Source organism: Jaculus jaculus, chromosome 3 (genome assembly GCF_020740685.1).
Source record: "Jaculus jaculus isolate mJacJac1 chromosome 3, mJacJac1.mat.Y.cur, whole genome shotgun sequence".
Taxonomy (NCBI): Eukaryota; Metazoa; Chordata; class Mammalia; order Rodentia; family Dipodidae; genus Jaculus; species Jaculus jaculus.
In genome coordinates, this window is record NC_059104.1 from 179,085,600 (window position 1) to 179,110,817 (window position 25,218).

A 25,218-nucleotide genomic window follows, 5' to 3' on the forward strand; every position below is an offset into this window, starting at 1 on the left:
AGGTGGGAGAATCACCGTGAGCTCAAGGCCACCCTGAGAAGACATAGTAAATTCCAGGTCAGCCTGGGCTAGAGCCAGACCTTATCTTAAGAAACCAAAAATAAATTAAAAATTAAAAGCATTTGAGTCGATTGGGGGACATAAATTCAAACTCCCACAGGCCACATCTCTAAACATCCAAACACAGTCCCAAGCTGGGCCCTGAGGCTATCATTTTAACATATGTTTCTGAGGGACATAATGCAGCCATGGCCAAGCTAAGGCTGGAGTGGGGCAAAGAGGTGACAGCCACCGGTCTTGCCCAGACCCCTGAAGTCTACAGAAGGGGCAGTGGGGGGCAATAGGTCGCCATGTTATGACTGGAGCTCACCTTCCTGTCCCTCCCTCCAGCTCTGATACTGAGTCGGACCATGGTGGCAACCAGGCCTGTGAAGAGAGACACTGGCGGACAGAGTCCCCACCTCTGCCAAGGTCCCTAGCTCGGCACACTTCCCTGAGGGAGCCGCTGACCGGAGCAGTCTCTCCACTGCGACCTGAGGAGCCTCACATTGTGACTGGTGAGCAGAGGGTCCACTGGGGTCCATTCTGGGACACTAAAAGAGGGCAGGGGCACTCCTAGCCAGGGGCTGGAACCTTTGTAGATTCAAGTGGGGACGGGGACAGAACCAGGCCTGGCTGTCACTCCATGAGAAGTTTTGGAGCCCCTTGTGGGAATTTGTCTGAAAGCCTCCTCCGCTGTGGGATGTGTCGGTGTGCCAGAGATGGATGCTCCGGGTCCCTCTTGCCTACAGCAACCTTCCTCGTGCTTCCTGTGTAGGAGTTACTTCAAGGGCACATCCAGTACCCCGTAGTCCCCAAGGGAAGGGACGGGAGCCTGTCTGTTTTGGACATCATGGCTCTGGGAAACATGGACTCCTGAGACCACCTTAGCATGTGCCCTTCAGGGCTGCACACATGTCACTGATCCGTGGGGTTCATGAGATGCACCCAGATTTATCTACGCAGTAATAAACACTTTTCCCACACATGGCCACTTTTCATTAGCAGGTGAGGTAAGCAGTATGCAGTTTTATGGGATGTCCCAAGAGCAAGTGTCCCAATGCTACCCCTGGGCCTGCTTAAAAGCACTTATCTTGGGCTGGAGAGATGACTTAGCAGTTAAGGCACTTGCCTAGGAAGCCCATGGAGCCATGTTCGACTCTCCAGATTCCGCGTTAGCCAGGTGCACAAAGGTGAGGCAAGCACAAGATCACACATGCCCACTAGATGGCGCAAGCATCTGCAGTTTGGTTGTAGTGGCTGAGGCCCTGGCGTGCCAATTCTCTCTCCCTCTCCTTTTCTCTCTCTATTTAAAAAAAAAAAAATTAAGGCCAGTCTGTTGGGCTTGCCTCAAAATAAAAAAAGTGCTTATCTTGCCAAGCATGGTGGCTCACACCTTTAATCCCAGCAGAGGTAGGAGGATCGCTGTGAGTTCAAGTCCATCCTGACATCACATAGTGAATACCAGGTTGGCCTGGGCTAGAGCGAGACCCTACCTCAGTAGAACGGGGGGGGGGGGGGGCTCGTCTTTAGCAGGACCAGCTTATTTTAGTAAAGGTGTTCTGGAATGGAGTATGCTTGATTCAATCAGCAGCAGTGTGGGAGCAAGTCAGCAAAATGTCTGACTTCCAGGGACTCTGGGAACGCCTGGAGAGAACTGAGACTTGCCACCTTCCAGCCCACACTGGGAGCTGGAACTCAGATTGTCCTGCATCGCCCTCTGGTGGTGGAGATCAGAATCTGCACCCGGAGGACAGGACCGTCCAGATTTGACTTTCCCTGTGGGCTTTTAAAAGGCATGGTGGCTCAGGTTTATAATCCCAGAATTCTGGAAGCTGAGACAGGAGAATTATTTGTGGGCAGGCTGGGATACAAAGTGAGATCTATCTCAAAAAGAAAGAAGAAGAGGAGAAGACAATGAGGAGGAAAAGGAAGAGGCAAGAAAGGTGTAGGGATGAGGAGGAGGGGAAAAGGGAGGACAAATTGTTATCAGAATTTATATTTTAGGGCTGGAGAGATGGCTTAGCGGTTACGGCACTTGCCTGAAAAGCCTAACAACCTAAGTTCAATTCCCCAGGACCCACATAAAGCCAGATGCATGAAGTGGCACCTATGGCTGGAGTTCGTTTGCAGTGCTTAGAGGCCCTGGCATACCCATTCTCTCTCTCCTTGAAATTAATATTTTAAAAAAAAATTCATGGCCTGGAGAAATGGCTTAGTGGTTAAGGCAATTCCTTGTAAAGCCTAAGGACCCAGGTTCAATTCCCTAGGACCCAAGTAAGCCAGATGCACATGGTGGCGCATGTGTGTGGAGTTCATTAGCAGTGGCTAGTGGTCCTGGTGCACCAATTCTACCTGTCTGTCCCTCTCTCTCTCTCATAAGTAAGTAGATAAAATTAAATATTTTTTTCTTTTCTTTTTTTTTAATTTTTAATTTATTTATTTGAGAGCGACAGACACAGAGAGAAAGACAGAGAGGGAGAGAGAGAGAATTGGGCGCACCAGGGCTTCCAGCCTCTGCAAACGAACTCCAGACGCGTGCGCCCCCTTGTGCATCTGGCTAACGTGGGACCTGGGGAACCGAGCCTCAAACTGGGGTCCTTAGGCTTCACAGGCAAGCGCTTAACCGCTAAGCCATCTCTCCAGCCCGAAAATTAAATATTTTTTAAAAATAATTTCTATGTTACCATTTTCAGGGCTGCTCAGAGAAGCTCAGCATGGACAGTACCTAACTGCCCATGGGGACCAGATCCCTTCCATCTTCCAGCTTCAGTTTTCCCTTCACAACACATAGCTCAATTGGTAGAGGGCTTGCCTGTCATGCACAAGGCCCTGGGTTTGAGCCCCAGTAACACATAAATTGGGTATGGTTAGTTCAAGACCAGCCTGGGATGCATGAGATCCTGCCTGAAAAAGAAGGAAGGAAGAAATAAAGGGAAGGAGGGCTGGAGAGAAGGGGACAGAGGGAAGGAGGGAGGAAAGAAGGAAGGAAAGACAGACGTCTTTTCCAAAAAACCACTGAATCTTACTTGGGGCCCACAATGCCTGGCATCCTGCCTCCGCCTGGCATCGTCTCCTTTATTTAAACCTCCGGTCAGTCTACTGCTGAATTCCACACGCAGGCATGCTGGTGACTCAGTGACCCCTGACCCCTCATCCCCTGCAGAGCCGAAGGCACCAAAATGAAAGTAACTAAGGCTTCGTAGCCTTCATTGATGTCCCTTCCAAATGAGGCTGTCAGCCTTGGGACAGGCGCGGTTCTGTGGCATGGCAGTTTTCTGGAAAGGTTCCCGAGCACGCACTGTGCTAAGCTGCAGCGCCACGTCTCCAGGAGGGCCCTGCTCAGGGCTGCTCTGAGCAGCGCAGGGGACATGGGCTCCTCGTGAGCCCACGCAGTCCGCTGCTGCTGGTCACACCTTGTCCCACCAGAACTGGGCTCCTGCTAGGCCACTTGTCTGTCTCAAAGGCAGCTGTGTACCCCAGGCTAACGCTCAGCTTGGTGACGGCTGCGCTGCCACCGAGGAGGCCGAAGCCCCTGGCCTGCTGTGCCGGCTCCTGTGGATCAACAGCACACGTGGGCGGGGGAAGAAGCTCAGCTGGAGGCACGGACCTGACAGTGGGTATCGGGCTTAGTCCTTGTAGTGCAGGTCAGCACTTGCATGTGCTAAGGGTTCCTGCTACCTGCGAGGGAGTCCCTGGGGCCTGGGACATCCTGGGGAGCTCCTGGGCATCCGATCCAGGCAGCAGACACGGGAGATATTCAATCTTTGTAGATCTTTCTGTTTTATTAAGTGTGTATAGGGGTGTGTGTGTGTGTTCGTGTGCATGCATGTGTGTGTGGAGACCAGAGGACACCCTTGCGTGTCATTCCTCAGAAATGCTACACGCCTCTTTTTTGAGACAAGGATTCTAATCAGCCTGGCCAGCAAGCCCTGGGGATCCTTCCATCTCCATCTCCCTAGCACTAGGGTGACAGGTGCGTGCCACCATGCCTGGCATTTTTACGTGGGTCCCGTGGATCAAATTCAGGTCCTCGTGCATGGGACAAAGCCCTCTCCCACCTGAGCTGCGTCCCCAGACCCCGTCCACAAATCTGCGACTTGTATGGGTGAAGACGTTTTTCAGTTCTGTCTGCACCAAAGATCATAGATAGTGGGAACTGGACTCAGGTGATTGTGCCATGGCAGCACTCCAATTAAAGAAGATGGCTTTGTGCCACCTTCCACAGTGGGCTCAGATTTGTGGGTGCCAGGGGCCATTGGGCTGGCTTTCACTAGCAGCTTCTGCACCATGCATGAGCTCGGGTGTCTTGCTCTGCCCTTCATGTTCTGGGTCAGGTATGACCCTCCTGAGGCCAGCAGCACTGGGTCCACCTGTCTGCTTTGACCTCACTTCCTTTAGAGGTCACAGCCAGCACGCGGGATTTGGGAGTGCTGGTAGGAGCTAGAGTGACTTCATGAGCTGTCAGAAGTATGTCGCTGTGTCCACTGGCTCGTCCGCCCGGGAACCTGGAAGCGCTTAGTGGACTATTCACAGGGTAATTAAGAGGTGGGAAGACTTTGCGCCCACTCCCAAGCCTCCTCTGCAGACCCCTGGGCATGATGATCCTGAGAGCAGACCTGGGGGGTTGGAAGCTGCCAGACTGAGCAGGCACAAGCATGTCTCCATGGAGTATGGGAGGGAGGAGAGCCAGCGAGCTAAGGAGCTGAATGCTCTAGTCCCGAGAAAGGAAGTGTGGGGTGGTGGGAGGCGCCTTTGATCCTCAGCCCAGCTGGCATGACAGACCCAAAACACAGCTCACACAAGCAGGGGGCTGAAAAAGAACGCGCTCGCCGGCCCAGCCTTGGGTCCAAGGAGCTCTGGGTTAAATGTTCCCATGCACGCTCCCACACCCGGATCACTCCCATGGGCTCCTTCTCCTTCCATGTCTCCTGGCTGTTCCCCTCTCCCCGCAATTCAGAGGTGCATCCATGCCCCTCCATTTTCTCTAGCTACGAGGCACAAACAGGAGCCTGAACATCAGGGGTCCAGCATGGGAACACGGCACCTATGGGTCTCACTGCCTATTCGCGTGCCCGGAGTGCCGGCGTCCGTTTTCTTCTGCGTGCACCGTGCATCCTGCTGAGCTCATGCCTGAGGCCCTTCAGTAGGAACTAGGGTCCTGACAAATGTGTTTCCATTGGGACCATGCCTCCAGGAGCGGTCTGTGGAGGAGCTTAATTAAAACTGGTTTCCAGGGGCTGGAGAGATGGCTTAGTGGTTAAGATGCTTGCCTGCAAAGCCTAAGGACCCATGTTCAACTCCCCAGATCTCACATAAGCCGTATGTACAGGTGGCGCATATGTCTGGAGTTCGACTGAAAGTGGCTGGAGGCCCTGGCGTGCCAACTCTTTGTCTCTCTCTTGCATTAAAAAATAAATAAATAAACCTGGTTTCCAGAGTGGGGGGTGTCACGGTTACCCCCTTATGGCTGAGACAAAACACCCTACTAGAAGGAGCTGGGAGGAGGAAAGGGTTCACTTCAGCATTTGGTTTTGAGGGGAATCTGTATCACAGTGGAGAAAGCCTGGCAGAGCAGTCGGGCATCACATCTCCACAGCAACAGGGAGACAGGAGAGAGAATGAGCTCACTGTGGCAAGAGGGCGGGTGGCCTGGCAAGGCTCCGCCTCCCAAAGGCTGCCCCAGGTGGAGGAGGCTTAATCCCAAATACATGAGTCCATGGGGGACACTGTACATTTAAATCACCACAGAAGAGATCAGAAGGGAACAGGAAAATGGGAGCTAGAACTTTCTGCAGCTTCCTGGCTCCCTGCAGTCAGAACCCTCCAGGTATTATCTCTTACATACATCGATGTGAGGCCTCAGCTTCACAGAACTGATTTGTTATCAATCAATCAATCAATGAGTGGATACACTTATGTAGACATATAAATAAATAAACGAACGTGTGGGGTGGGTGTTGTTAATGATCCTTGACTTAGAATGATAGCTCATACTTTGAGGAATTTTCGTTTTCTTTCTTCTTTATTTTTTGCATGTATGTGTGGTGTGCCTGTGTGGGTGTGGGTCATGTATGTATGTAGAGACCAGAGGTCAATATAAGATTTCTCTGTTGGGAGTGAAATTCTGCTGCTCAACTTTTGGGAGGCAGATAACTGGGGCCTGCTGAGAACAAGACTTCTAAAAGGCATAAATATATCTGGAAGGCTCTGGTGCAAGGCCATTTTTGCTGGCTATAAGTGGGGGTCTCTAAAACCAAAGGGAGCACGTGGCTCTTCTTAAACTTGAAGGTGTTTATGCCTGAGATGAAACTGAATTCTACTTGGGCAAGAGATGTGCTTGTGTGTACAAAGCAGAAACAACACAGTGACTCCCAGTGGCAAACCTAATAAAACAAGAGTCATCCAGGAAAAGGCAACTCGGGCCCAGGGAAACAGTGGCCTGGCTCGAGCCAAATTCCAAAGCAAGCTTCCTGCCAAGGCCACTGCACACAGAATGCATATGATGCTGCACCCTTCCAGGATTTAAGAAAAGTCAATAAATAAAAGTGTGCTGGTACTCTTGTATTTCCGAGTGCCTTTAAAAACTTTCTGTCCTTGGGCTGGAGGGATGGTGCCGCGGTTAAAGGTGCTTTCCTGCACAGCCTGAAGGTCTGGGTCCAGTCTTCCGGTACCCAAGTAAAGCCAGATACACACACACACACACACACACACACACAGATTTCTCTATTGCTCTCCACCCCCATTTATTGGCACAGGCTCTCATAGAGAGGTTACCAATTTGGCCAGTCTAGCAATGCCCTGGAAATCTGCCTAACCACCTCCAGCGAGCCAGGTGTGTGTGGAGGTTGTGGATCTGAACCCAGACCTCACGTCTGTACGGCAAGCCCTTGGCCAGCTGAGCCATCCACTTAGCTCACTTTGCGGAGTTTTCTGAGAGGGCCGCATCCGTTTTAAAGCAGGTTCTCTGTAAACGTTGCATGAGTGGACGAGCGAGCGCACCGTGGACCAGGTCAGGGACACGCATTGCGATGGGCGGTGCAGTCAGCGTAAGCGTACAGCTAGTAAATAGACGCTAGGAGAAAACCTTCTCTTCTGTGCATCTGACGAACTCCTCTCTCCCCCCACCTTCCCTGTCCCCCACCCCCTCCTTCCCCCACCACAGCTTTGCAAAGAGCCAACAGCTTCCAGTCTCCTACTCCAAGCAAACAGCAGAACTGGAGAAGAAAATTCCAGTCCAGTGAGTCATGAGCTGGGAGCAGGGCCGGCTAGGGGGTAGCTCTGCTTGACTCGTGGGCAGCTGTTCTCATTCCTTACATGGTGTCTTCTCTGCTATGAGGGCCTCCAGGACCCGAGGCGCAAGGGAGGGAAAAAAATAGCTTGACTGGACTTCCACTGTGCTCTCTGAAGGACTTGGTGCCTTTCCTCCCTCCTGTGCCCTCTACTCTGGAACCCTGGTGCCTTAAGAGTCTATAATTGTACCAGAAAGGGCCTTATGGACTATAAGCTCCAAGGCTTTTGGAATGGAAATGAGGAAGCGGAAGCCCAAGCTCTCTTCTTGACTTGATTCTGTGCACAGAACCTGGACCGTGATGCCAGCTTGTTGTTGGCATCATGTAACCGTAGGCAAAATGATGAGACGCAAGGTGCATACTCTTGTGAGAGCAGAGAGAGAGAGTAAAAAAAGAGCAAGCTCAAGACAGCGCTGCTTCTGTCTCTAGAGCAAGCCTTGGTCCCAGACAAGAGCGGGAGGGCTGGGTGAGTTCTGGGGTCCCCACAGGAGGCACTGTGACCCCACAGTCGCATAGCCGTATTTCCCTTTGGAGCTCCTGGGTGGGGGGCTGGGACCTCACCCTGCCCCGAGTCTCTTGCTCGCTTCTGCTCCTCCCTGCGTCACACCCATCTCCAGCCTCATTCTGGGGGAGGCTGACCTGGGAACCCTGGCTCTCCTTCCTCTGAGTCAGCCTGATTCCTGGCCAGTGAGTCATTCTCCACCCAGACTGGCCACCCCTCACTGTGTCTAGCTGGGACAGGGGCTACCTTTAGAGCTGGACCAGGCCTGCATGTCCAGGCAAGCTTCATTTGGGGACACTCTAAAATGATGTCTTAGTCATCTTAGCGACTCTAGGCAGTAAGAACGAGGTGGGGGGGGGGAGTGGAGGGAACTAACGTTTTCCATGAGTCCCTCTTCTCACTGGCTGCCCAGAACCTCCCAAGGGGCTGGGATCACACCGCCGTTGGTCTGGTCCTTCTGCATGCCAAGTCCATTTCAGTACTTCTGAGCGACACCGGGGTGAGGGACATGCTCTCTGGGAGCTCCCAGCGAAGAGACTGATGGTCACTTTCATAGCAGGGACGGGGTCTCAGCAGAGGCAGACGGCACTGTCACAGGGGGCAAGAGTTAGGGCTGACCCTGCACACGTCAGCTTTTCCACAGCAGTCCTAAAGCCGGACACAGGCAGAGCTCAAGACTGTCATTTTAATACAGGAATTCGGGGTGTCTTTGAGAGCAACGGAGCCATCCTTGGCTGTTGGCTGGACATTAGCACAGGAGTGATGGTGCCAGACAGTTATGGTCACATAAAACTTCTATTCAGTCCCTCCCTCCAGGTTCTTATCTTAGGAATTTCAAAGAATGAAATCCTCAGCCCATAGAGGGTCAAGTTTAGAAAGATTTTAATGTAGAGACTAAGAGAAGGCGAGATGACAGAGCTCCTGCTATGAGGGGGACCCCAGAAATGGAAAACCCCACCCCGTGTCTCTGACTGGGGTCTCCAATGGGAATTACTGGATGGGGGCCGAGCTGGTCAGTCCAACCCTCCTGCCAGGGGCTGCTGCTTCTTTTTTTTTGGGGGGGGGGGGTTCGAGGTAGGGTCTCACTCTAGCCCAGGCTGTCCTGGAATTCACTATGGAGTCTCAGGGTGGCCTCGAACTCATGGCAATCCTTCTACCTCTGCCTCCCGAGTGCTGGGATTAAAGGCATGAGCCACCACGTCCAGCAAGGTGCTGCTTCTTGAAGGGGGAAGATTAGGGATGAAGAGATAAGGAAAGACCAGACCCTTGGGACGTTTCTGTCCTCAGCGAGCTGGGGGCTGTGAGGACTCCTTCAGGGAAAATAGAGAGGCGGTGGAACCAGCGTCCCCCTTACAGGCTCAAGATCATTTCCTGCTTTTAGTTTACTTTCAGGAACCCTGTTCACCCTAACCTGCCTCAGTTTCTATGGCCTAGTACCTAACGTGGTCTTGGCCCTGAGGCTTGCTTGTCTGTGGAAGGAAGGAATGAAGGAAGGGAGGAAGGGAGGGAAAGGAAGGGAAGAAGGAACATTAGGCGGAGGTGTGATGGAAGTGCTTATGCGTTCAGCTCGTAAGATGCTGCCACTAGAGGGCACTCCAGGACCTCGAGCGGAATCTGTCCTGCAGAGCCTCAAATTCTAGGCAGTGGCGTTCTGTCATCCCAACCCTCATGGGGGGAAAAAAACCCTAAAGTCAAGAAAACAAGAACCACCCTTTCATTTACCTTCATTCCACCCTAAGGAAATCCCAATAGGTAGGATTTGTCCTACAGTACAAAACAGAACATTGGGCACGCGTGCCCAGCTGAGCATGCTCAGAATGGCCTCTAACATCTGGGAAAAGATCATCATTGCCAGAAAACCCAAGAGGAGGGAGCACACCCCGAGGGTCCAGCAGCACCAAAGTCCTCATAACCCACAGGGGACAGGGGACAGGGGACCCTGGCTGACCCATGCCAGTTTCCAGAAAAGCATTTCGGAGGAGGATCTGAGTTGGCAAAGGAAGAGTTCTTGAGCCCAACGCTTCAGGGAACCCTGATGGGGTGGGTGTGCCACTGCATCTGGAACAGGTCTGGGTCCAGCTGGGCCTTTGCTGGATGCTACTTGTGCATATAAGAGGAAGCAAGGGGGGCTGGAGCAATGGCTTAGCAGTTAAGGCACTTGCCTGCGGAGCCTAAGGATCCAGGTTCATCTCCCTAGAACCCACTTAAGCCAGATGCACAAGGGGGCGCATACATCTGGAGTTCCACTGCAGTGACTGGAGGCTCTGGGGCACCAATTCTCTCCCACGCTCATAAATAAAATAACTAAATAAAGGGGATGGAGTTCATCTTCAGTGAACACATAGCATTTATGTCCTGCCCCATTTCAGTTCGCACCCAGCCCATGCACCAGACTTCTTGTTTCTTGTATGAAGGGTTAAGTAACTTGCTTATGTCAGGCCCCTGGTGTGAGGGCGGAGAGGTTGGGGTCCTGAGCTCCCTTTTACCACCTTCTGGGGCTCTCATAGATATCACCAGCCCTGCAAGGGAGATTACCCATCATCCCTCAGCTTGGATGCAGCCTCACCTTACTTTGCCCCCCCCCCCCCCCGCCGACTTTGCCTCTCACCGGGACAGGACCTTCAGTGGCAGCCCAGGGACAAGGGCTTGGCCTGAGTAGGGACTCTGCTTCCCCATCTCTCAAGCCCTCAAGACGTGAAGAGTTTTGTCTCTAACAGGGCATGGGGCCCGTGCGTGGAGACAGCCCGTAGTCAGGGTAGGAGCAGGGATTGGAGGAAGGACAGGAAGCAGGTTCCATGTCAGGAGCTCCGAGGGCTGGCTGGCTGTCCAGCTGGTGGACCCAGGTGGACCTGGCTCTGTGTCACAAGGTCACCCGTGACTGAATCCTTAGAGGAACAAAGAGGGAGTGTGGAGCCAAGGGGACCTTTGAGGCAAGTTAAGACGCTAGATTCAGAAGACGGAGAGGAGAATGAGGGGGCGAGCAGGGGAGGAGAAGGAATTTGGCATCAGAGACCAGGAAGCAAGGCAACAACGGACTTTCAGCTTTTGCCTTTTTAGGCTCGAACCATCTCATTGTGAGCTGAGACTGGGCACGGGTGATGGGCACAGGCCGGTGCCCCTTTCTCCCGGCAGCTCCTTCTTGCCCACTTTCCCATCAGCTCCGACCCCAAAGAAGCATCCTGGGTGTGTGTATGGGGGCGCGGGGTGTCCTCTTAGGATGATACGTGCACAACAGCCTGAGTCTGAGGTGCCCTGTCCCGTGTTGGCCTTTGCGTGTGAAAAAAGTAGGATAGAACGCCAAAAACCTACCATATTCCCCCGTAAGGAGGGTAGAACTCTTCCTGGGTGGGGAGAATTGGGGTTTGGCTTTTCCATTAGTTATTTGTGTCCCACAGTGTCCCTGACTGTGTGTCATGAGGTCCCTGAGACTGACTGCTCAGAGGATCCAAGGAACAAAAGCAGTCTGGGGTCTGGGGAGATGGCCCAGTGGTTAAAGACACCTGCGTGAAAAGCCTGCTGGCCAAGGTTTAAGTCCCCAGCACCCAGGTAAAGCCAGGTACACAAAGCAGTGAAAGTGTCTGGGGTTCATTTTCAGGGGCAGGAGGCCCTGGCATACCTGGTCATATCCCTCCCCCTCATATAAACAAACAAATAAACAATTTTTTAAATATTCTATTTTTATTTGCTTATTTGAGAGAGGGAAAGAGGCAGAGAGAGAGAGAGAATGGATGTACCAGGGCCTCTAGCCCTGCAAACAAACTTCAGACACATGCACCTCCTTGTGCATCTGGCTTACTTGGGTCCTAGAGAATCGAACCAGGATCCTTTGGCTTTGCAGGCAAACTGCTAAGCCGTCTCTCCAGCCCCAATAAAGATTAAAAAAAATAGTCTGTGTCCCTGAGGAAAAGCCTCTCACCCAGAGCTTTGAGGAAATTGAGGCCTAAGTATTTTGTTGAGCTCAGAAGTAAGCTAAAACTTAAAGACTCGGTACCTTAATGGGAAATTCAAATGGGCCAGCCTAACAGCAGGAACGGGGACATCAGACAAGAAAATGAGCTAGACAGGCCGGGCAAAAATGTCATAGAAGTGTCTGAGGGATGCCATTACGTGCCACAGTCATTCACAGTGGCCTCAGGAAGAAGTTCAAATCATCTGAAATGGTTCCTCTGCACACACACACACAAAAAAAAAAACTTTGAGATTTCAGGCTGGAGAGATAGTTTAGCCGTTAAGGCACTTGCCCACAAAGCCTAAGGACCCTAGTTCAATTCCCCAGGACCCACAAGCCAGATGCACAAGGTAGCGCATGCGTCTGGAGTTCATTTGCGGCGGCTGGAGGCTCTGGTGTGCCCATTCCCTCTCTCTCTCTCCACCCCTCTCTGTGCCCCTTTCTTTCTCTCAAATAAATACAAATCTTGGCCATATTGGAGGGGGTGGAGGGACAGGGAGAGAGGACGTATGTGAGTATGAAGGACTATGCAGGCTGGGCTGTCAGGGTTCTCTTCTCGCAGGACCAGATGATCGTGGGTGCCCATGGGTCAGCACGGGCTCCTCCCCAAGCCCAGCTTCTCTCCTGTCTCACGAGTCTCTGAGCAGATACACTGCTTCCAATCCACTCCCTGGCCAACAGGAGCTTGGCAGTGACCCGTTGCATGAGCTTCCAGTGGCTGAAAGCTGCCTCCAAGACTAAAGCTAACCACTTGAGGGCCCCGGGGCACACACCTGAGAGGAAGAGCCCGTTTGGTTAGGAGTGAGCTTCTACCCTGTCAGTGCCCACGGCTGATGACCCAGCCTCTTATGAAAAGAAACCTCACATGGTTTATTGAGGGAGAGATTTAATCCAGTCTTGGCTCCTAACCATCAAGACTTTAGGGAAACATTAGCAGTAGACGTCCATCTTCACAAAGCACTCCAGGGGGCTGCAGAGATGGCTTAGCGGTTAAGGAGTTTGCCTGCAAAGCCAAAGGACCCAGGTTCGATTCCCCAGGACCCACATAAGCCAGATGCGCAAGGGGGCGCATGCATCTGGAGTTCGTTTGCAGCGGCTGGAGGCCCTGGCATGCCCATTCTCTCTTTCTCTCTCTCCCTATCTAACTCTTCACCCCTTTCTCTTTCCCTTTCTCTGTTTCAAATAAATAAACAAGCACACAAATAAATAAATGTACTTCAGGGACTCTAGATGCATAACCCGGGACATTCCCACAGGAATCTGAAGCACATGGGGATTGACTTCCCACCCCGAGGCATCATTTCTCCCACGAGACCCTGCCTCCAAGACCCACGCTGTAGGTACTGGGGCTCTGAGTTCCTCTCCAGGATCTTCATCTTCCTAGAGCAAGAGTTTCATGCACGGCATCTCTTTATATGGTAAAATGAGGCCACAGCAGCTCTGTGATCGGATGTGTTCCTTCCCGGCTAGATTTCATGCCAGCGAACAAAACAGCACTGCCACCTCCACGGGAACCTTCTCCTCTTCCTCCTGCTTCGAGGTCTCCTTCCTCTGCCCCTCCGTCTTCCTCTTCTCCAGCCGGTGTCCCTGGGTACACTCCAGATGGCTCCTCTCCTCCGCAGGTAAGTGCCCCTATGGGTTCCACTCAGGAGGTGGGAAGCCAGTGGCCCGTGGCCCTTCCGCCCTCCACATCTTAACTCTGGAGTCCAGGTGCTCATGAGTCCTCCCGAGTGCAAGGCCAGGATCTCTCTGAGCCTCCTCACAGACACCTTGCTTTCCTTTATTATATTTTTTTTGCATGTGTATATGTTTCAGTGTGTGTCCATGTGTAGGTGGGTGCATGTGTGTATGTACACATGTGTACGTGTGTGTAAAGACCAGAAGACACCCATGAGTACCATTTCTCAGAAACAGCACCCACCTTTTTTGAGGCGGGGTCTCTGACTGGCCTACAGGTCACCGACAGGCTGGATTAGCTGGCCCATGAAGCCACGAGGACCTGCCTGTCTCAGCCTCCCCGGCACTGGGATGACAGGTGTGGGTTTGGGGGACTGAACTCGGGTTCACAAGCGTTTTCCCTACTAAGCTATCTCCCCAGACTTGCACATGTTATAAACACTGAACCTCTCCTTCTAGACCACCTGGAGGACACAGCCGTCCCCCTTCCCCGCTGGCAGTTTTTAGAGGTGCGGGTTCTGTCTGGTGGGCAGCGCTGCAGGAGACAAAGATGCTAGCGTATGTGCCCTGCCCCTGAGGAACTTGCAGGGGGCACGAGCTGCCCTCACAGATGCAGAAGTGAGGGTATTTTAAATAGTCTCCAGGGAGCCATGCGTAAAATGGCACACGACTTTAATCACAATGCTCGGGAAGCCAAGGTAGGAGGATCGCTGTGAGTTTGAGGCCAGCCTGGGACTTCAGAGTGAATTCCAGGTCAGCCTGGTCTAGAGTGAGATCCTACCTCAAAAAAAAAAAAAAAAGTAGTCTCCCAGGAAAATCCCTCTGGATTAGAAAGCATCCTCATGAATATTCATGACTAGGCTCTTCCTTTCCATGCATATATCAAGTCTCTACGACCAGCCCGGCCTCTTTCCAGGCTCTGGGAAGTCAAGTCCTCAGGCTTGAAAGGGTGCGTGCTTCTGAAACCCTCCGTCCTGTGGCCTGCCTGCTCCCAGGGCACCAGAGCTCAGCAGGGCACAGCTACCCTTGTCTACGTACAGTCTTCCTTTTACAAAAGACCAAGTTCCAACAAACTATAAAAAGATGCAAGGTATGACTTTTAGAAGGGTCATCAGAAGGTCCCACAGGTCTTCCATCTGCCACCGCAGCTCCAGTCCAGAAGGGTAACTGTCATCCGTTGCCTTGATAACCTGCAAACTATGATTGAAGAAACAATGATGGATTTTTGAAATCTAAAGAGACAGGTCTGTGGGAACAAGGTGGCCCTTAGTAGGGACTGTGTTGGCCAGACCACAGGGTGATCTTATATTTTCTTAGTGTCTGGACCCTGGGCTCACTGGCTGAGGAGCTTGTCATGAGTAATAGCCATACATTGCCTACCCTTCTGGCTTTCTGACCACCTCATTCCAGAGCCCAGATCTGAGAATTGCAGGTAGATGCTCGCAGGATCCAATCATCCAAGGACAAATTTCCTTCTGACTTTGGGTATCTGAGATTTGGAGAAAGGAAGTTAGATATGGATTGAAAGATGGATAAGGGGCTAGAGAGATGGCTTAGCAGTTAAGGTGTTTGCTTGCAAAGCCAAACGGTCCTGGTTCAACTCTCCAGGACCTACATAAGCCAGAGGCACAAGGGGGCACATGCACTTGAAATTCATTTGCAGTGGTTGGAGGCCCTGGTGTGCCCATTCTCTCTCTCTCTCTCTCTCTCTCTCTCTCTTTGAAATAAATAAAATATATTTTTTGAAAACGATGGCTTAGCAGATAAGGTGCTTGCCTACAAAGCCAAAGGACCCAGGTTCGATTCCCCAGGACCCATGTCAGATGCACAAGGTGGCCCATAAGCCTGGAGTTGTTCATTTGCAGTGACTGAAGGCCCTGGCACACCCATTCTCTCTCTGTCTCTCTCTCACTAAATAAATAAATAAATAAATTTAAAAAAAATAAATGCTACATCTTTAAATCATTGCTATTTCTTCCTGTCCCCTCTAGGTGACAGCCTACACCCCCCATCCAGAGATCTCCAGATGCAATTTCAGTGTCTCTACTCCAATCTATCTGAGGAGAGCCAGAGCCCAAGGCAGGCCCAGGGACATGCCCCTCTCTCTGCCTCATGGCCCGGCGCTGGAGCAAGAAGACTCTGTGGCGGTGTGCCCTGGCGGAGCTGACCTCACCTGCTCCCCTGAGATGCCTTCTAAGAAGTGTCCCAAAGTAGAGACTCTTCGTGGGAGTACCAGAAGCAGCCACCAAGACCCACACCCCATCAAAGTGCAAAACTGGTGCTTGCCTGACCGAAACATTGCACTCAGCTCTGCAGAGAACCCAGGAGTCAGGAATGACGGAGCCAGAAGGGGACAGGCGAGTGGCCCCGAGCTGATGGAGGAAAGGAAGTCTGGCTTGAAGAGGTTAGTTCTCACTCAGGAACAGAAGAGCATGCTGCTGGATTGGAACGACGCCAACCCCGAGAAGATGCCCAGCAAGACCGGGGAGCCCTTCTCTCGGGAAAGTCATGTGCTGACACCGGGCCAGCCCTTGACCACCTCTCAGGGGGCGAAAAAGACGCTGCCAGGCCAGCCGGAGGCCTGGGAGGAGAGGCGCTCTCCAGCTGCACGAGCTCCAGGGGAGCGAAGTGTGCCTCCCCCCAAGTCCCCCCTGAGGCTCATAGCAAATGCCATCCGAAGGTCCCTGCTCCCCAGTTCTGAAGGTGGGAAGAAAGCCTGCCCCAAACCTGAATCGAAAACATTATCCCCAGGCCAGCCGCATGCGCCTACTCGCTCCTTTAGCCTTCGGAAACTCAGTCCCAGTAAAGATGGGGACCAGCAGTCCCCAGGAAGACTCATGACAAAGAAGGCTTCAGCTTTCTTCTCCCTGGCGTCCCCAACCGCCAGGACTTGCCCAGATGTGGACCTGAGCCTTCCTGACCCTTCCTTCCGTACCAGGAGTTTGCCCAACCGGCCATCCAAGATGTCCCCTGCACTTGCATTCCTACCCAGCAGCAAGGTTGAAGATGTCCCCACGCTCCTGGAGAAGGTGAGCTTGCAAGAGACGCTACCAGATGCCTCTAAGGTTCCAAAGAGAAAACCTTCCATTTTTTCCTCCCTTGGATTCAAAGACAAGTCCTTTGAGAGTTTACTCCGAGAACCCAAACAACGAAAGGACATCGGGAACCTCTTTAGCAGCCTCAAAGGGAAGGGGCTGGCAGGAAACAGTGTCCCATCCCCGGAGAAGCTGGGAAGGACCCCCCTGGCGCAGGCGGCATACCCTGTGCCTGCGGCCGAGCACGCAAGTAAGTGGTCCTCTCCTAATGGTCCTGGATCCGGGCCGGGCAGTGGGTGTGCCTGTGGGGCTTAGCAGGCAAGCATCCTTCACTTTGATTTGTGTCTCCAATTGAACTTGAAGAATTTGAAAAAAAATCTCAAAAAATTCAAAATTCAAAATTATGTTATAGGTATTGAACCAACCGTAATTCTTCCACTTTAAAAAAAATTATTTTATTTGATTGGTGTGTGTGTATAATGTAGTGTGTATGTGATGTGTGTCTGGCATGAGCATGTGCACGGGACACCCCACGTGCTTGCCTGTGGCAGGGCCGAGAATGTACGCACTTGCTAGGGCTGGAGGAGAATGTGGGGGTCCCCTCCATCTCTGGTCCACCCACCTGTGCTTACTTAAGCTGGAGTCTGTCTCTCTCTCTCTCTCTCTTTCTCTCTCTCTCTCAGAGGTTTCAAGGTAGGGTAGCGCTCTAGCCCAGGCTGACCTGGAATTCACTATGTAGTCTCAGGGTGGCCTCGAACTCATGGCGATCCTCCTACCTCTGCCTCCTAAGTGCTGGGACTAAAGGTGTTCACCGCCATGAGGAGCTTGGAGTCTCTTACTGATCACAAAGCTTGTTGTTTTTTATCCGGGAGCCACAAGGATTCTCCAGGCTCTGTTCCCCCTCAAGACTAAGGTGAGAGACTTGCGTGGCCACACCCAGCTGTTTATGTGAGGCCTGGGGAATTTAAGTGGCCTCTGGGGCCCCCATGTTTACACAGGAAGTTCTCTTACTTGCTGGGCCATCTTTCTAGCCTTCTAATGCTTTCTTACTCATTGACTATGTGACTAATTTTTACTAGTGAATACATAAACTTGAATATCTTTTAAAAATGAGCTTTAATAATAGATATCACACTTGTAATCCCACCACTCAGAAAGCTGAGAAGACTGAGGCAACCCAGGCTCTTAGGAGAGCGGGACAGAGAGACTAAGAGAGGTAACCCAGGCCCAGAAAGACAAAATTTGCATATTCTGTCTTACATATGGTTCCTAACTCCTTTTTTTTTTTTTTTTTTTGAGGCAAGACCAACAGGCTGCTCATTTTTTTATGCTAGAGAATGAGAGAGAGAGAGAGAATTGGCATTCCAGGGCTTCCAGCACTGTAATCGAGCTCCAGACATGTGCGCCACCTTGTGTGCATGTGCATCCTTGCACACTTGCATCTGGCTTGCGTGGGACCGGGAGAGTTGAACATGGGTCCTTAGGCTTCAAAAGCAAGCACCTTAACAACTAAGCCATCTCTCCATCCCAGTTCCTAACTTTTAATATTTGTGCACACACATGCATGTGTATGTGTGTATATGTGTGTGTGTGTGTGTGTGTGTGTATGTATGTATGTATATGTATGTATGGAAAGGGCAGAAAGACAAAAGGAAAAATGTTGAAGTAAAGCTGAAAAGAGGCTAGGGCAGGGGGAGGCACAGCAGGGGAGGAGAGAGAACAGGGGGAAAGGGAAACAAAACCCATAATTTGTTTAAAATGCAACATAGGGCTGGAGAGGTGGCTTAGCAGTTAAGGCACTTGCCTGTGAATCCTAAGGACCCAGGTTCAGTCCCCAGATCCCACATAAGCCAGGTGCACGTGCATTTGGAGTTCATTTGCAGTGGTGCACCCATTCTCTCTCTCTCTCCCCCCCCAATAAAAAACAAAAATAAAATTCTTTAAAATGTAGCATAATAGAACATATTTCTTCACATGTTAATAATAAAATACATTTTTAAAAGAAAAATAAATTTCAAAAATAGTTTTTTAATTTATTTGAGAGAGAAAGTGGCAGATAGAAAGAAAGAATAGGCATGCCAGGGCCTCTAGTCACTGCAAACTCTAGACACATGTGCCACTTTGTGTAGCTGGTTTATGTGGGTCCTGGGGAATTGAACCTGGGTCCTTTGGCTTTGCAGGCAAGTGCTTTAACTGCTAAGCCATCTCTCCATCCCCCCCCCAGAAAAATGAACTTTAAAACTTACAATGATCAAAATGTTGTTTTTTTTTTTAATTTTTTATTTATTTATTTGAGAGCGACAGACACAGAGAGAAAGACAGATAGAGGGAGAGAGAGAGAATGGGCGCGCCAGGGCTTCCAGCCTCTGCAAACGAACTCCAGACGCGTGCGCCCCCTTGTGCATCTGGCTAACGTGGGACCTGGGGAACCGAGCCTCGAACCGGGGTCCTTAGGCTTCACAGGCAAGCGCTTAACCGCTAAGCCATCTCTCCAGCCCCAAAATGTTTTTTAAGTACAAAAGGGATACAGTTATACAAACCTTATCTCTAATGATAGAGATTGCTACCAGCTTCTTGTAGTAATTTACCTCAAAAAATTTACACATGCAAAGAGCAACTCAGAAGCTACATCCTCACTCTTTGACACAGTACTATTCCATGAATATTTTCCAATTATTATTTGGTTTAATTTTTTTATTTTGGTTTTTCGAGGTAAGGTTTCAATCTAGTCCAGGCTGTCCTAGAATTCCTTATGTAGTCTCAGGATGGCCTCAAACTCATGGCAATCCTCCTACCTCTGCCTCCTGAGTGCTGGGATTAAAGGCATGTGCCATCTCACTCAACCTTTAATATTTTATATTTTATTTTTCTTTATTTAATTTTTTATTTAGAGAGAGAATGGATGAGCCAGGGCCTCCAGCCACCGCTTGGTCACAGGAACTCCAGCCTCGGCTGGGATGAGAAGGCAAGGCCCTCATTCACACGTGGAGAGGCTCCAAGGAATGGGAGCTCCTCTGGGCGCAGAGAGATGACCCTGGTTGATTTTTGGTTTGTTTTTGTTTGTTTTGAGGTAGGGTCTCGCTCTAGCCCAGGCTGACTTGGAATTCACTATGCAGTCTTAGACTCAAACCCACAGTGATCCTCCTACCTCAGCCTTCTGAGTGCTGGGGTTCAAGGCGTGCACCACCCCACCTGACCCTGTCTGCCACCTGTATGCACCAAGGTGGGCAGTCCAGGGGGCCAGTAGCAAGGACATACAGCGAGAAGAGGAAAACTGGCTAGCTGTAATTTGTTGTTTGTGTGTATATGTGCAGTGCACGTGTGTAAGCGTGTGTGTGGAGGCCAGAGGACATCCTTGCAGGTCACGGAGACCCTGTGAATTTTTTTTTTTTTTTTTGTCTACTGTGCTCACTTTTTCCTCTGTTACTCCTTTTGGGTAGTTCTTGTCACTATTACGAAATTTTGCTGATTTTTCTTCCTTTGCAGCATTTACTCTACTGTTAACATGATCCAGTAGAATTTTGTTTCAAACTTAGATTTTTTTCTTTTTCTTTTTCTTTCTTTTTTTTTTTTGAGGTAGGGTCTCACTCTAGCCTATGCTGACCTGGAATTCACTATGGAGTCTCAGGATAGCCTCAAACTCACTGCAATCCTCCTACCTCTGCCTCTTGAGTGCTGCAATTAAAGGCATGTGCCACCACACCTGGCAGATTTTTCTTCATATATATATATATATATATATATATATATATATATATATATTATACATATGTATATGTATATATATATGCACACACATACACATACATATATATGTGTGTATATATATATATATTATATATATGTATATATGTATGTATATCTAATTTATTTATTTGACAGCAAGAAGAGGGGAGAGAGAATGGGTGCACTAGGGCCTCCAGCCACTGCAAACAAACCCCAGACGTATGTGCCCCGTTGTGCACTTGGCTTACATGGGTCCTGGGGAATTGAACCGAGGTCCTTTGGCTTTGCAGACAAATGCTTTAACCGCTAAGCCATCTCTCCAGCCCCAGAGTTTTCATTTTTGTAAGTTCTATTTTCACATCTTCTACTTTCATCTTCATTAAGCCCGCGTATTATTGTTAAATTCACTTTTAAAGATTACTGATTTTTTCTTTTCTTGTATTTTTTTGTGTGTGTGTGCTCGTGTGTGAATGCTTTTGTGGGTGTGAGAGTGTACCATGGCACACATGTGGCCGTCAGAGGACAGATTTCAGGTCATTCTTCACCATTCTACCTCATTGGGGTCAGGGTTTCCTTCTCTGGATGGATCTCAGTCTGCTGTTGAGATTTAGCCCAGCTGTTATTGTTTTTTGTTTGTTTGTTGAGGTAAGGTCTCTCTAGCCCAGGCTGACCTGGAATTCACTCTATTGTCTCAGGCTGGCATCGGGCACTCAGCGATCCTCCCACCTCTGCCTCCCAAGTGCTGGGATTAAAGGTGTGCGCCACCACGCCAGCTCTGCTGTTATTTCTTGCTGCACTCACTTCAAGCTCCTGGGACATTTCCTGTCTCCACCTCTCGTCTCATCTTGCCATCAGCTGGGATTACAGAAGCCCATCATGGCTTCTTGCCTTTATGTGGGGTCTCAGGAGGATCCAACTCAGGTAGTCAGGTTTGAGCAGTAAGCCCTTTACTCATTGAGCATCTTCCCAGCCCAGTTACTTATTTTTTATTTTTATTTGCAAGTAGAGAGAGAGGTAGAGAGAAGAGAGACAGACAGAGAGACTGGGCATACCAGGGCCTCCAGCCGTTGCAAAGGGACTCCAGATGCATGTGATAGTTTGTGCACATGGCTTTCCACGGGGACTGGAGCATCAAACCCAGGTTGTTAGTCTTTGTGTCTCGAGGTCTGCATCGCAGCTTGGACTTCGCCTTCAAAGCTCCACACACAGCCCGCTCAGGGGCTTCATGAAGGGCATCCAGGATAGTGGCCTTCACAGCTTTCTGGCACTTCAGTGCCAGTTCCCTGTGACCCCATAAGTCTTAACATCCTGCAAAACCAGCGCACATGGATGAAGCTACCAGGTTTTGCTGCCAGCTTGAGACACTGCTTGTGCCACAGCCATAGTGCCCTCAGAGCATCTTGCCAGCTCCCTGGGAGAACACTTCTCTTTGCAGGCCTGCTCCAACAGGATGCCCTGGACGCTTGCTTTCTTTGGGCACTTTCTTTTTAGATGAGAATTTTTTTTTCAAGTGAATTTGCATTATTACACCCTGGAACTTTTAATTTTTTTCAAATTTTAAAAAATTTTATTTTGTTATTTTTGTTTTATTTATTTGAGAGGGACAGAAAGAGGCAGATAGAGAGAGGGAGAGAGAATGGGCGTGCCAGGGCTTCCAGCCACTGCAAACGAACTCCAGATGCATGCACCCCCTTGTGCATCTGGCTAACGTGGGTCCTGGTGAGTCGAGCCTCGAACCGGGGTCCTTAGGCTTCACAGGCAAGCGCTTAACCGCTAAGCCATCTCTCCAGCCCCACCCTGGAACTTTTGACGATGGGGTCTTTCCTATTGTCCCTATGCAGAATGTAAGCTTTCTCTTTAACCGAGGTAATCTCTTTACCACATGCCACAAATAACTCTTATCTGCAACTCTAACCACCTTTCACTTTAACAATCTTTTTTTCCCTTGGCCCAAATGTACATTTTGTACAGCTTTCTGCTCCGCTTTCATCTCTGGATTCTCACTGTGAACCCGGCTAGAGGCAGTGAGCAATCACCATGTGACAGCCCGAAAGCTGCTGTGCCTTGAAATTTCCTCTGCCAGATAAACTAGTGCGTCACTTTTACTTTCAGCCTGTGACGCAGACAGAACACAGCCTGAGTGCCATAGAATGCAAGTCCAGGCAGACTTTTGCTCCCCTCTGAAATACCACGAGCTCGGACTTCACCGCCAGCATCCTGGTCTTCCTCACTCCCACAACACCCCAGGGCATCGCTGGTCCACAGCTCCAGACTCCACCACACTCCAGCAAAGCACATAGTCAGGTTTATCACAGCAAAAACCCCATTTCTTGGTAGCAGTTTTCTGTATGAATTACTTTTCTTTTTTTTTTTTTTTTATTTATTTGAGAGCGACAGACACAGAGAGAAAGACAGATAGAGGGAGAGAGAGAATGGGTGTACCAGGGCTTCCAGCCTCTGCAAACGAACTCCAGATGCGTGCGCCCCCTTGTGCATCTGGCTAACGTGGGACCTGGGGAACCGAGCCTCGAACCAGGGTTTTTAGGCTTCACAGGCAAGCGCTTAACCGCTAAGCCATCTCTCCAGCCCTGTATGAATTACTTTTCTTATCACCGTGCGCTGAACCAAACACTGGACACAAACTAAACTTAAGGAAGGATTTATTTCTGTTCACAGTTTGAGGACAAGGCAGGGGAAAACGTGACCAGAGCCTGTCCAACGCAGTGGGAAGCTAGAGACTCCTGGTTACGTGTCAGCAGTCAGGAATCAGAGGGACCAGGCAGTGTAACCTTCAAAGTTCATCCCCCAGCATCCCACTTCCTCTACCTAAAGCCCCGTCTCCCAAAGATTTCGTAACCTCGTTACCCAGCTCTGTCATCCGGGGAGCAGCTGTTCAAACACACAGGCCGACGGGGGGGGGGGGATGTTTACACTCTGACAATAGCCATCACCATGTTACATGCGAGATCTCTTACACTTCTGTTTAACTGAAAGTGTGTAACTTGTGACCCACACCTCCCTGATGTCCGCCGCCTAGTCCCAGCCAGCACCATTACACTTGCTGTTCCTATGAGTTTTGATGATTTCCTTTTCAAATACTTCGTTGTGGGAGATGTTCGGCTGTAGCTCTGCCTGAGCCTCGTGTGTACAGTTCCCTGGGGAAAAGGAAGGGACGGGGTGGCGGGGAGAGAAGGAAGAACGGCTACTAATTTCCATTTGGGACTTTTGTACCCTCCTACTTTTCTAAATGTGTTTATACTAAAAGGTTTTCGGTGGCATTTTTTTTTTAACTATTGAGCCTATTTTTTTATTAGGTATAGACATATTTAGTGTGTAAACACCACATGTTGGTACCATCCTTTCCCTCCTCCCTGCCCCTTTTCTGAAGAGTCTTGCTTTGTTGGGGATGCAGGCTGACCCCATGGGGATTGTGGGTCATGCATTATGGGGGTCTTGAGGCCATTTTTGTTTTAAATCTTTATCTGCAAATTCCATGTGTAACTTATGAGTCTATTTAAAAAAAAACACATTTTTACTTATTTATTTGGGAGAAAAAGAAGAATGAGTGCACCAGGGCCTTGCCACTGCAAACGAACTCCAGACCCATGTGCCCCTTCACATTTGGCTTTATGTGAGTCCTGGGGAATCAAGCCCAGGCAAGTGCCTTAACCACTGAGCCATCTCCCTAGCTCTGAGTCTTTTGTTGTTGTTGTTGTTGTTTGGTTTTAGGATTTGTTTGTTTGGTTTGGTTTTTGTTTTTCGAGGTAGGGTCTCGCTGTAGTCTAGGCTGATCTGGAATTCAATCTGTAGTCTCAGGGTGGCCTGGAATTCATGATGACCCTCCAGCCTCCTGAGTGCTGGGATTAAAGGCATGCACCACCATGCCTGGCCCTGAGTCTATTTTTATTGCTTGGTTTTTCTCTTTATTATCAGACTTATCCTGCATCTGTCTGTCTGTCTATCTATCTATCTATCTATCTATCTATCTATCTATCTATCTATCATCTATCTATCTTTTCAAGGTAGGGTATTACTATAGCCCAGACTGACCTAGAATTCACTATGTAGTCTCAGACTGGCCTCAAACTCATAGTGATCCTCCTACCTCAGTGTCCCCAGTACTGGGATTAAAGATGTGTACCACCATGCCTGGCTCCATCCTGCTTTTTAGAACTATGCTTAATCATAATTTTCTAGCTGGTTGGCCTTATCAGTATTTCACTGTAGAGTGTTTAGGTGTTACTGTAAAAGTGTTAAGAATGTTCTGAAAGTGCTAGTCACATTTGCTTCTTTCAAGGGTTGTCTTTGAGTTTTGTCTCAGTGTGTCTATCAGAAGTTATGCTCTATAGCTAAGTTGTCCCCAGTGATAAAGTACGACTTTCCTGTGATCTGCACTGCAATCTGCTTCCCCGAACAGCTCCCAGGCCTGTGCAAATGTGAGACGGTTTAGCCCGCGACTTCGCGGCGGAAACCTCATAGTTTCTCTCCATACGCCTCTAGTTTACTCTTGAGCGACAGATGCAGAAGGCCTGTGTGCTCATTTCTAAAGCTCTGTTTACAGAGCTCCCTCCCCTCTTCACACACACACACACACACACACACACACACACACACACACACACACACACACACACAGAAACTGTCTTGGCCTGGCCAAACTCTCAACTGCCTTTTCAAGTCGGCGAATGTGCTGTGCTCATGTTGCTTCCTCCTGCCTGCGCTGTAAGGAGCCCTTGGACAGAAAGCTTCTGAGCCTATAGGATGGACTGACTGCGTGAGCTTCTGTTCTGGTCTTTGGGAAACGCGCTTCATATGCTTGTCCTGATTTCCATGCTTTCTGGTAGGAAACCCATCCTAAAGTCAGGCGCTCCACCATAACCAGAGTGGGGCAGGGCTGCAGGGGTCTGAAAATGTTACAGATGAAAAGCGCTCTCCCAGGCTGGAGAGATGACTTAGCGGTTAAGACGTTTGCCTGCAAAGCCAAAGGACCCAGGTCCG

At 50.1% G+C, this 25,218-nt stretch overlaps 1 protein-coding gene across 8 annotated transcripts in view; it reads left to right on the forward strand.

Annotated features, from left to right (window-relative positions):
• Mical2 (microtubule associated monooxygenase, calponin and LIM domain containing 2) overlaps positions 1-25,218 on the forward strand; it is a 236,690-nt gene that overhangs the window by 170,171 nt on the left and 41,301 nt on the right. For all 8 annotated transcript variants that reach the window (XM_045144944.1, XM_045144945.1, XM_045144946.1 and 5 more), the window contains 4 exons: positions 391-557; positions 7,205-7,279; positions 13,253-13,404; positions 15,451-16,744. In XM_045144944.1, the coding sequence (XP_045000879.1) occupies positions 391-557; positions 7,205-7,279; positions 13,253-13,404; positions 15,451-16,744 (1,688 nt within the window). The remainder of the gene's footprint in view (positions 1-390; positions 558-7,204; positions 7,280-13,252; positions 13,405-15,450; positions 16,745-25,218) is intronic.